Here is a 12961-nt window from a genome sequence, read left to right as displayed (position 1 = left end):
GGTTTTCTGTTTGCATTAAATGAAAACAAAAACTCATTCTGAATTAGGACAAAACAATAAGAATATTCAGTTTTTAAACTGTGATATGCCTCTTGTTAAAAATATGTTCAGATAACCAGACATATATTAGCTGTAGTCCAACTAGTTTCAGGCTTGTTGACAATGATAACCAATGGAATATTTATTTTAATGCATTCAGATATTGACTTTTAAAAGAATGCAGACCCAATAAATGGAACACATAGACTGTGACACATTTCATCCTGAGACAACTGTCAGTATGTGGGAAAGGATGGAAAGAGTCGGTCTGGGTGGTTAGAATTAACATGGGAGACAAAGAAGCTGATCAGGTTTGTAACACTAGAGGGAAAGAGCATGGTGCAGAGATGCCAGTTAAGTGACTAAAAAAAACAGGGCAAGAGTACAAGTGATGGGGCGAGGGTGAGAGCACAAGAATAGGTTGGAAACAAGCAGATTAAGTGGGCAGGTTCAGTGTACACAGTACACAGGGCCATGATGGATGGGTGGGGAAGTGAAGAGAGCAAGTTCTTGTGGACAGAACTAGTGACGTGGGTAAAGGAATCTGGGTCAGAATCTTAGAAACACCTAGAGAGGGGGGCAGAGTTGGGCAAGACAGAACTGCAATTGTGCCCCTCTGCCAAAATAGTTAAGAGGAGTCAAGTGCTGGGCTCCTTCTCCCCAGCCTTCAATACATTCAAAAAGGGGAAAAACATGGATTCTTATCCAAATCGTGCAGAACATGAGCATATGGGGATGGAATGCCAGAAAGCAGTGCGACAATTTGTGCCAGAAGCAGCTAGAGGGTGTAAAATGGAAGCACATATAACTGTGGGAATTGTTACTGCTGCACATTTGCTAGACTACCATTGGGATCAGAGTCCCTTTCATCCCCGCCTGGAGAAGAATAATACTGTAGTTAATCTTGGAAATGAAGGAAGGTGGGGCTGGGGAAGCAGTCTCTCCCAAAAGCCATCCTGTTGCTGGCAAAGGTGGCTCTGCTCCTCCCTGCCATTTTTGGGTGTCCTTCTTCTACAACTGCCCCCCTTCTTGTTTGCCAAGAAAAGTGCCTGCCAGAATTCATTCAGGTTGCAACTCTGGTGTCCTTTCTGCCCAACAGTAGGGTTGGGTTGGGATAAGGAGCTCAACCTAAGGCGGAAAACAGCAGCATAGTGGGTTGTGACTTTCATAGTGTATGTTTAAAAACATAACTAAATACTGTATTCAAGAATAACCGTTCTTCACACACTTTCGGTGTTTCTAATGTTTCTACCTCCTTTCTTTGCTCATATTTTCAACAAATCCCAATTCAAAGGCCTTATAAAAGATAAGCACATTCCTAGTCCCCATTGAGCTATGAAACTCACAGGCTCACTCAGGATAATCACTCTGAGCCTGACAGGGGTGTTGAGAGCACAAAGGAAGAGGAGAGCCGCAGAAGCTGCTTTTAAGGCATGCACACTCACAAATGCACCTATGCGGATGGATGGATGGATGGATGGATGGATGGATGGATGGATGGATGGATGGATGGATGGATGGATGGATGGATGGATGGATGGATGAGGTGACAATATGAAAGAGGAAGAAAGAGACTATGTCTTTCAATAGTTGCACCTCTGTCACAGGTTGACCTTATTGTTCACCTGGCCATACTCTTCTTTCTCTGTCTCTTGCTCCTTTGCCCACCACCCCAAACGTTAAAATAACCAGGGGAAGCATCTATGTTGGTAAGCTACAACTAGATTCTGTTTTCAAGATGTGTCCCATTAGAGTCATCGAAGTTCAGTTATGAGTACTGTAGACAGACATGCATAGATAGTATTGCTTTGGTGGCGTCTTGAGGTGTCCTAAAATTCTTTTATGACAATGGAAAACGGACTAAATAGTGATGATTAGCAGCATTAGTGCGACCATGATTATATGTGGGGTAAGAAAGGAAGAGGAATCTTATGGATAGCTTTAAGGTTTAGGTATATGGGTTGGGAGCTCAGTTCCCCACTGTGCCTTTTTGATAGGGGCTGGCCCAGATGATACATGTAATTCCAGAATTTCTAAGATCTGGGGTGGGGGGGGATCTGATTCTCCCATGAACAAGGGTTAATCTTTAAAATGTGAAATAATCTTTTGTTTTCGCATAAAAGCCATTGCTCGGCGTTCAGAAAACGGGGACGTCAATGCAATCTATACTCTGTTGCCCCCCCAATGCCAAATTCTGTGGCCACCCACCACCACCCCGCGTGCACTGCGCGAACGCTTACGCCAGGGGAAAAAAACCCTGCTAAAAGTCTTCGAGCCTGCAACGAACCTACCAAGGCTCTCCGGAGCCAAAATGCCTCTTACACAAACAGTCCGCGCACATGCCCAGAAGAAAGAGTGTGGGGAGGGGGGGAGGCCGCGACTGGCAGCCGCGTCTGAGAACTCAAGAGACGGTTCCCGGCGCGGCTCTTCCTGTGGCAGGCCTCCCCCCGCAAGCACCACGCGGGCAGGAGCCCGAAAGGGGGGAAAAAAGCAAAGCGGCGGCTTCTCGGGCCGCCTGAGGTCGGGCAGCGGCCGGCGCTGACGCGGGGAAGGTTAGTGGGGCTTTGTCGCGTTCCCATTCGGGCGAATGAGCGCCGCCGCCGCGGCTCCTGTTGGAGTTTCAGCGTCCCCAGACGCCCGTCCGTGGCGGTTCGCGTGTCTTTAATCGGCCCGGTCTCGGCGGCCTCGAAGAGAGACGCTGGCGAGCTACGGGGGGGGGGGCAAACCGCGGGCTTCGAGAAAGGTTTCCGGGGGTTTCTCTCGTTGGCCCTCTTGAGGCTTGCTTTGTGCTTTTTCCCTTTTCCCTTAGTAAAGCGTGGGAGGCAGGAAGGTTAATTATTTTCATCCCGGGCCCCTCTCCCTCTCTCGCAGCTCCTCAGAAAACTGCCTTTTGCCCTTCGGGAAACGGCACCCTATATTGAAATTCATGATATGACACTCCTATTGCTGCTACTATTATTATTACTGGAGCTTCTGAAGAAGTAGCCCTCTTCGTTTGTCTCACCATATTGGCAAAATTAAAGAAAAGAAAGGGGAGGAGGATATAAAATAATATTTGGGGCTTTAAATACTATTTCTGCAAAGGCAGTGGAGCTGGGGGATCGCTTTTATCCCTTTCCTCCTCTTCCTGGGCCGCACAGAAAGGGGGGAAAGCCCGACCCTAGCCGTCCCCCAGCCCCAGGGGTGGGATTCGTTGAATATCCTGATTCGTTTTCATATTCATCCCCATGTCCGGTTGTGTTGTCTTCCTGTAGACTTGCATAACCTGTCCACCTATTTGTAGGCAGATCAGCCCTAACCTTAATGGCTAGTGTTGAAGAATCAGGAGACCTGACATAAGCATTTGGATTGCCATAGATGTCGTCCTTCTGCTACAGGATTAAACTTGACACTAGTGACATGCTATATTAGTAGCTGAATAAACAAAGATGTATTTGTACTCAAAATAAAAAAAATGAAGACAGGATAAACCACCACATGGTTTCTGGGGATCTAGTATCAAGTCAGGATGGCCAAGTGGTCTAAGGTGTACCTTCCCTGTGCTGGGCATTCTGGTCTCCAAGTCTTGGTGTGGGTTCAAATCTTACTTTTGACACATCTGATTCCCAGTGTGGTGTAGTGGACACGGTGATGGACTAGGACTCTGAATCTCCACTCATTCATGGAGACTTACTGGGACAGTGGAACTGGTAAAACCACTCCTTAAACATCTCACTTATCTTGAAAGCCCTATAAAGGTCGTTATAAGTTGCTTCTGACTGACTGCACATAACACGCACACACAGTGTCAAGAAAATATGCATGTAGTTTCTTAACTATTCCACAGCTAAGCATGAAATCAGAACACAGAAAAGTTTTGAACTACAATTCCCAGAATCTCCATGCTCTCTGGAGGATTCTGGATTTTTTTCTCCAAAAAAGTAGTTTTTCCAAGCTATACATGAAATAGGAGTGCCGATTATGGGTGAAGCTACTGTATCTTGTCTAAGGACAGACTATGTATACTCCAGCTTTGTTTAGTATTCCGCTGCCCAATGTTTCATGGAAAGGTCTTTCACAACTTTTGCTGTTTGATCCTTTATAACTGGCTATGCTTAAGACAGACTTTGAGAACTAAGTATCACATGAAAGTGATATGCTGTACAACTGAGGTAGGGTCACCCAACAAATATCCACCTATCTTCAAAAATTATACTAAAAAGTCAGTATGTCAGTATTTTGGACTCCAGATCCCAGAATTCTTCAAGAATTCCCAGGGCAGAATTCTAAGGGTTTGAGCCCACAAACATACACCTGTAGACACATACGTTTTGCAGACCTACCTTTGAGGCTACATCGGATGCTTTGGCCTATGCAAATCTGCCTTGGTGCTTCCTGGAAGTTGTCCTTCTTTGGGAGTAACCCTATAGAACCTAATGGGCAGTGAGACTGTGACTCCCAGGAAGCACTGCAAAACCTTTCTTTTTTCAAACATTAACAGCAACAAGCTTAGGTCGGAGTGGCCAGTGCAGCGTTGAGGGTGCACTTGCTTTCTAAAAAGTGCAATGAGACAATTGAGAAATATTTGTCCTGATAGCCTAAGGGTTAATTCATCCTGCACTCCACCCTGTTCTCACATACACACACGATGTCCCAAATAATTATCTTCATCAGCCTTAAAGAAGAAGAATCGTAGAGAGGAGTTATTGAGAAAATGGGGAGGGAGATACTTTTCTGGACTACAGCTCTTAGACTGCCTTAAGTTTCATGGCCAGTACTTTTATGAGCCGTATTTCTCAGAATCATCCAAGCCATAGCCTGTCCACCTCTGGTTAGTTTACTTTTGTTATTAGAAGTCTGTGAAGTGTACAGAAAGTCACATGTATTTTCAGGCCTAGCTTGTTAGAAAAGTGCTCCCTTTTGTAGCATATAAATCGCTGTCTTTCAGAGGATCTTGCTGTAAAAACAAATGTTATGTAGTGAATACTGAAAACAAAATTAATAAATTTTCCACACAGACAAATATATACCGCTTAAAGAAGAAGATATTCAGCAAGACGATTGGGGGAGGGAGAAGAACTATTTCCATAAATTTTTGAATAATACAATGACTATTGTAACTGTGCAGTCCCTGCTAAGAGTATGTATTTTAAGTGGTCAGGATCTAATGGTATATTTTCATATTGGATGACAGCAGAATTTAGAATTTTCTTTTCCCTTTTCCGCTACAGCTGTCCAGGCTGCCAAAAACTGCTCTCCAGAGCAGGTGCTTAGGGTGCAAACGGATGGAAGGGGTGCCATGTGCACCCTAAACATTTGTGGTAGAAGCAGTTGGACCTATTGAGATCAAATAGTTGGATGCTGGCCGGCAAATTCAATAAAATTTTGTGTCCAGGTTCTCTTCTATCTTTTGATTATCTTAATCACACAGACACACACACTTGTATCTTAAATAAATGGACCTCAGCTTACTACCCTCTTCCAAACCTCTTTAAAATTAGATAATATGTTTTAAGTAGATGATTTGCTTGTTTTTAAAGGTGGAATGAACCACAAAATTGGGAGGAAAATCTCTTTGAATCACTTTGAGAGACAATTTTTATTGTTCTTTCCAGAAACTGTTTCTTTTCTTCCGGTATGATATGTTGTGGCACCCCCTGACTGCTTGCATTACATGCAGGAATTTTAAATGCAAAACTTAATTCAGCTAAAGAAACAAAGGTTTGTTCTCACTACAAAGAACTAATACATGCTACACCTTTGTCACATTTGTATTTTAAGAGGTAAGGAAAAGAGGAAGGTTTGAATATCTCAGCTGCTTCCAGAGGAATAAAACTTATAATTCTTTGTTGGTCGATCCAGTGAAAGGGTAGACATTCATCTTGAAGTGATGGCACTCTCCAATCTTTGTCCATTAGCCACTTGTGGTTTTTTGTAAGGAACTCTAATTTACATTTAAAATAGGTGAAGGGATCCCATGTGGTGCTACATTGAGAGCTGCTTGATAGAGACTGGGTGTCCTGTAGTCTCAAAAGAATTATGGTAGCTACATGATGACATTTCATTTAATTACAGACAGACCATTGTTCAGCATTTGATGCTGTGACGAGTCAAAGACACCATTCATGTACTGAAAACAAAGTCAGCCACAAGACAAAACTTATCACAACCACAATCTTGTGCAACTTTTTGAATTTTATTTTATTTTATTTTGATCACAAATAATTGATCTGGGGCTGTACAGGTTACCGTGAGGCCTTGCAAATGGTTGGTGCTGCTTTTAGTAATAAAAATATTACAAAGAATGAATGGACAAGATAATAAATTATTTCTTTATTTATTCATCTATCTATTTAAAATATTTTACCCTACCTTTCTCCTTTACGAGGACCCAAAATGGCTTAGATCATTAAAAGTCAATATTTAAAAGCTAAAAACAATATATATACAAATATTTTTAAAAAATAAAATATCACACTAAAAATGGAAAACAAAATCAACAGCAAAAACAGATTCAAAGTAACAAGGCTTTTGGAATGTTCTTAAAAGAATTTCTGATTGATACCATTGTCTCACTATGGGAAAAGTTTTTATCCCCACATGAAAAAGTTATACAAGACAGATAGCCCTACAGATTTGTGTGGGCCATAGCTGTCTGTCTGTCTGTCTGTCTGTCTGTCTGTCTGTCTGTCTGTCTGTCTGTCTGTCTGTCTATCTATCTATCTATCTATCTATCTATCTATTTATCTAATCTATCTATTGGAAACGGTTCTTCACATACCACCTTATAAGGTTTGTTTATGCTTTTGGCCAAAAAAAGTTAAGAATGGCTGGTGTTGTGGATAGAGTGATGGACTAGGACTGAGGAGACTCCAGATTCAAATGTCTGCCATGAAACCGTACTAGTAGTGGAATTGGTAAAAGCACTCCTTAAACTCCTTAAATATTCCATTTGCCTTGTAAGCTCTATTAGAGTCACTATAAGTTGATTCTGATCTAACAGCAAACAACACATTCATCCTGGATCCAATAAAGTATTTAATAAAGTCCTGACTGTTATCCAAAAGATGAAAGGATGAGCTTGAGAAGGTGATCTTTGAGCAATTTCAGTTGTTTCGGACAAGTGAGAAGACAAGAGGTTCACCTGCCACAGAAACGTGTAGGTTCGATTTTGCAAGGTTGGGTGTTCTAAATAAAAACCTGGGACCTGGTTTAAAAGGGACCACTTTCTCCCTTACAGGTCCATTTGATTATTATATTCATCTAGAGGGGCTCTTCTAGTAATGCCACATGCTCCTCATTTGTATTGATCTTGAGAAGTACCATGAAGCCGCTCCATCACACAGTTCAATTAGTAAACATACAATATTGCTAAATTTTGATTACAACATTTCTTATACGTACAGTTACAAGAATAATGGTATCCCTAGTAATTAATTTGCTTGTGTTTTACTATTATGATTATTACCATCCTTCTTATGACGATGACATTTACAGATACTAAACAGCATGCTTATGTATTTTGAATAAATCTTATTTAGGTAATGGAGTTTGGGGTCTGTTTTCTATTGAAGAATCATAATTTTAAGTACTCTTCTTAAAGTATTTATAACAGGTATTTATAACAGTGTTTTGAAAAACATTTTGAAAAATGTCATTTCCTATATGTTTTTTTTTTTCATTTTAGCCTGTGCTCATTTTATACAGAGACTGGTTTTTTTCTTGGGACATTGGCCATGAATTATTCACGATTTATCACTGCAGTAAGTGCTGCAAGGAAAGCATCTCCAATAAGAGTCCTCAGTGAGTATGCACTCAGTTACCGGAATCTCCGGTTTTGCTAAAGTAAGGGTTTGTGGTGCATAGGCCTATTATGTGGGGTAAATGAGCAGTAGGACGGGTGCTCTCATGGTTAGGGGGGGTGCGTGCGCGCGCACACACAGGAAGTACTCTAGAATTTCATATCATACACATGCCACTTTCAGTTTCTGTCTCAATTCGACACCATAGATATGCAAAATGATGACAAAAGGGCTAAATCCAGCCCCCTGTGTATTCAGTTATGACTATGATGTGGTATAAAATTCAACAAAGTATTTAGAAACACTGCCCAGATATTAAAAGATAAGACCTCCCCTGCCTTCATACTCTCATTGTAAGACACTTCAGAGAAGAAGGAGAGAATTGCGGGCAGAGGAGCAAACAGCAAGGCAGTGGTTCCATCTCTGGATAAGGATGGGTCCAGGTTGGTTTCAAAGTGTTGGACTGCAACTCAGGACACCTGGGTCCAAATCTCCATTCGACCGTGAAACTCACTGGGTGACCTTGGGCCACTCAGGTCTATCAATCCCAGGGTTGTTGTGAGGAAATGGTAGAGGGAGGAGAGCCACGTATGCAGTCTTGAGCTTATTGGAGGAAGGGTAGGCTATAAATACACCTAATAATAGATGTAGTAGCTTTTGTGTGTGTTTCAGATTTAGATGGCCTTACTATTCTTTGGGGATTCCTTCTGATATTTTATCTAAGTACCTCCCTTTTTTATTCTTCTTTACTTTAGCTGAGCTGATGCAAAGATCTCCCCCATCATTAATTTCACTGGCTGGAGGGGCACCAAATCCCAATACTTTCCCTTTCAAGACAGCAAGCATTGCCATCGGAGATGGAACAACAGTAGAAATTGGCGAAGACTTGATGAAGAGAGCTCTCCAGTATTCTGCCTCAGCAGGGTATAATAAAGGCACCTAAAAACTACAAAACTGCCTTGTGCTTTTGAAGTTACAGGCTCTTTAAAAGGGATGTTCCAAATAAATGCTGGGAAAGGAGGTGTGGTGTCCTGTATCCTTTATGTGGTGCCCAAAGCACAATTACAACAATTCTTCTGCCTTTGCTAGTGAAAACTCAGTAATTTGTAGTGAAATGAGATGATTTAATACATATTGTTCAAAGTTGAATAAATGTCTCACACAGCACTTGATTTTCCTTACATCCATATTTAGTGCATGTTTTCTTGTGATTGGTCATTGGAAAGTAAACACAGGCTTAATTTACAAGTCTGTTTGCTGAGGTACTTATCTCTGAGGAAATCCTGTCATAGATGGAGAAACAGATTAATAATTCAAAATACACATTCTGCTTAACTTCTAGTTTGAACTTCATGACAATTTTAAGGAGTAATTTGATTAGGGGAAAGGTACAACTATGTGAATAGGTCTTGTAGAGGATGTCACCTAAATCATAGCTGCTGAAGCAGCATCAGGTATAGGACCAGACTGTAAGTCTTAAGTTCTAAAGGAACGTGGATTTTGCACATAGAGAAATAAAATTTAAAATAACACTTAATCTTACATAAGACTCTCACATAGATATACCTAACATTTATGGAACTTTACATTATTGTTGTTGTTATGTTCCGTCAAGTGTCTTCCAACTTATGGCAGCCCTATGAATGAATGATCTTCAAAGCATTCTGTCCTCAACTGCCCTGCTCAGTTTTTGTAAACTCAACTTGTGGCCTCTTTTAGAGAGTCAGGCCATTTTGTATTGAGTCTTCCTCTTTTCCCAGTCTTACTGTCTTTTCCAGAGAATCTTACCTTCTCATGAAGTGCCCAAAGTATGACAGATTCAGTTTCAACATTTTTGCCTCCAGAGATAGTTCAGTCTTGATTTGATTAAGAACCCACTTGTTTGAACTTGCATAGATATAACAAAATGAAACAAAGCACGTGACCCAAGGCTGGCTTATGATGGTTCACTCTGAACAATGATTTCCACTGATGCAATTACACCCCACGTCTGGGGTGTTCTCAACTGTCTTTCTTGCCCATGGCATATATCTGTCACCCGCTCTGCCTCCTCTATTGCTTTTCTACTGTCTTTGTTCTGTGTTTCTACATAGGACCCATCATCTGGATAGACAGCACTGCCCCAGGTTGGATACAAGGAGCAGTGTATGCAAAGGCACAGATAGGAGTGGAAGTTGTAGAAGAAAAGGAGAACGAAGCAGGCTCCAGCAGCACAGATGGTTGCTTGCTTGTTGGCTGGTGATGTGTCAAGGCTCTCCTCTTCCAGTAAAATATCCTCAACTCGAAACAGAAAAATCCCCAGTCTTCTTCTGCCCAGCTCTTCAGTCTCAGACAATCTGTAGAAGCTGGCACATCTGTATCTTTACAGTTAAGGTCACCGTTCCAACAATTTGGCTAGGCATGTCTGATTGATTGTCCTCATTACAGAGCTTGGAAAATGTGTTTTGGGATACAACAACCAGAATTCCTCAGTCAACATTAAAAAAGTATGTTTCCCAAGAATCTGTCCTTGCCTTGCTTCATATTTTAATTAATATATAATTACTTTTAAGACTGAAACCAATTAGAAAACATTGCATATGTTCACTGAAGGATTGTTATAATGCAAAAAATATGTTTTCCAAGCTCTATCTACTTACAAGGTTAGTGTTTCCACAATCTTGTATAATGTATGCATAATACCTTTTAATACTAAAGCCAACTGGAAATCAAGATAATGGGTCTTGGGAAATGTAGTTTTTGCTGGTTTGTTTGTTTTAACTACAACTCCCATAGTCCCCCAGCCAGAAGGGTTTCCACTGTGCAAATGAGAAGTCATCCATAATTTGCTGCATGTTTTAATGGATATACCCTTTCCAAGTGAAAAGAATCAGAAGCTAAAATAAACAGGTGGCCTGAGAGAGGCAAACTGGGTTTGCCCAAAGTAGCCAAAATAAATCTGCATTTAGTTTAACAAATAGTGCCTGCAAAATATAACTAGAGTCCTACAGCACTGCTCCTCCTGTGCTCATCTTGTCTTTCTTCCTCGTTTCCTCTGGTCTGCTTCCTGGATCCTCCTTCCTTCCTTCTCCTCTTACCTCTTGCCCCCATCTCCTCCTCCTCCATATCTAAGACCCACCACAATTATCTTCATCTGTTCTGGGGTGCCAACTTTGCTTGGCTTACTGGTTGCCACAGTAAGTTGCACATTTGTATTAAGTTTCTACCAGTCTCCCTTTACTCTTTGGAAATAAAAATACATCCAACAGGCTTTTTTTTCCTGTTTCTCCATATTTGATACACTTTTGTAAAATTCAGTTTCCCCAAATTTGGAGTTAATCTCTCTCACCGGGCATGTGTCCATTTTCAAAGCCATTGCTGCAATATCATTGCCACTCCTCCCTGACTTCAGTGTTAGTCAAAAAGTATCTCAAATACCTTTGCTTTTATATTGATCAGAGTTCACCATATAGCATTAATACTGTATTAAATAATGTAGCACCAAAATTTCCTGTACAAATTAATTCACACCTTGCTTCTTCTAGGGAAAACATTCACAAACTGACAATTAAAGGTATATCTAGAGTGGTAATTCTACCAGATAGGTGGGGTATGTATGTATGTATGTATGTATGTATGTATGTATGTATGTATAAATAAATAAATAAATAAATAAATAAATAAATAAATAAATAAAATCTGTCTTGTCAAGTAAAGGATAAAATATCAAAGATGGTTTGCAGAATATTTTATTAATTAAATTAGTGATAAGACAAATTAATTTTCAGTATTCCAGAGCTGCTGTCCTGGCTGAAGGATTTACAGAAGTGCCTCCATAAGCCCCCAACCATAGATTCTACACCTGAAGAAGGACAGATGGAACTGTGTGTCACCACTGGAAGCCAAGAAGGGTTGTGTAAAGTAAGGGAAAAAATCTATATATTAAGGATTGCACTGAATAGGACATTTATTCTTTAGTGCCATAGTAGATGCTTTCATTGTACAGTCCATTGTACAGTCCATGTAAATACTACAGATGACTGCCAAATAAAATCTTTGGCAGAAACAATTTAATGCATCTAAAATTACCTGAAATACCTTAATCCATGTACTTGGCCTATAGGTTCATAATCAGGGGGATTTAATTTGAACCAAATTTATTTAAATCACAATGCAGAAAGACTAGATTTAATTATGTAACCCACCACCTATAAGTGCACTCTTGTTTGATGTAGCCTTAATTCACATATATTATTTTCAATTTTTTTTCAGATTAGTTTTGCTGTTCACTTGGAAAATGAGCTATTTGTTACCAATAACTCCAGTTGCAATTGGAAAATATTTCTCATTTTCATATATTGTTGTTTACAAGTATTTATATCTGAATATAAAAACACAGCTGAAGAATTGAAGAACATCAAAATTTTCTGATGATATCTTTTAGACCGAGTACTACGGAAGGCAAAATGATTAGCCTAAATAGTCTATACAAAAACCTATGGAAACCCATAATGTAACTGAGGCAACAGACTAAATAATTGTTGGACCTTATTTTGAAGACCTTTTTAAAAAAAGATTATATGAATGCCTTTTATTCATCCTAATATAGAATTAGGATTTTTAATTCCCATTTTATAAAGATATTTTGAGCTATAAAACATTTTTAATTAAAATGTTCAATCTGTAGAGCGTCATGGCGCAGTGGTTAAACTGCTGTACTGCAGCTAAAACTGTGCTCACAACCGGGGGGGGGCAATGTAGGGCCTGCATAACTAACTTGTTAACCGCCCAGAGAGTGCTTGAAGCGCTATGGGGCAGTATATAAGCAGCACACTTTGCTTTGTTAAGCAAAGTATGTTAACAATAAAATTTTTAAAATGCAAAATTCTGATTTAAATTCAAAAATATGGTTTTTAATATTTTTTTAAAAAAATGATTGGAGTCTTAACAGGGCTGTGGCTTTAGGGGAGAGAAGATCACAGATGAGATGCAGCAATAGTGGCTGTTACCTCTTGCAGTTGGGAACAACTTTCCTCAGGCAGTGTTTCATCTGGATAAGTTTGTCTTCTTTCCATCGGATCTTTTACAGTTATTTCCAGGAGACTGTTTGCATTGCTTAGACCAGAATTTACTGTATTTTTTGCACCATAAGACGCACTTTT

The 12961-nt window shown here is 40.2% G+C and overlaps 1 protein-coding gene across 3 annotated transcripts in view; it reads left to right on the top strand.

Moving 5' to 3' along the window:
* Nucleotides 1-2443: 2443 nt before the first annotated feature.
* The window catches only part of AADAT (aminoadipate aminotransferase), a 32119-nt gene continuing 21601 nt past the window's right edge, over nt 2444-12961 (top strand). Inside the window, exons 1-4 of one of the 3 annotated variants that reach the window (XM_020805508.3) lie at nt 2444-2591; nt 7706-7821; nt 8576-8744; nt 11588-11720. In XM_020805508.3, coding sequence (XP_020661167.3) covers nt 7755-7821; nt 8576-8744; nt 11588-11720 — 369 coding nt within the window. In that variant the 5' untranslated portion in view covers nt 2444-2591; nt 7706-7754. Of the gene's footprint in view, nt 2592-7705; nt 7822-8575; nt 8854-9014; nt 9083-11587; nt 11721-12961 lie in introns of those variants that run through there. The other 2 variants (XM_020805510.3, XM_078393869.1) reach the window with 2 other exon arrangements.

Source organism: Pogona vitticeps, chromosome 5 (genome assembly GCF_051106095.1).
Source record: "Pogona vitticeps strain Pit_001003342236 chromosome 5, PviZW2.1, whole genome shotgun sequence".
NCBI lineage: Eukaryota > Metazoa > Chordata > Lepidosauria > Squamata > Agamidae > Pogona > Pogona vitticeps.
The sequence above is the reverse complement of the archived record's forward strand: the minus strand, read 5'-3'. Positions and strand labels throughout refer to the sequence as shown.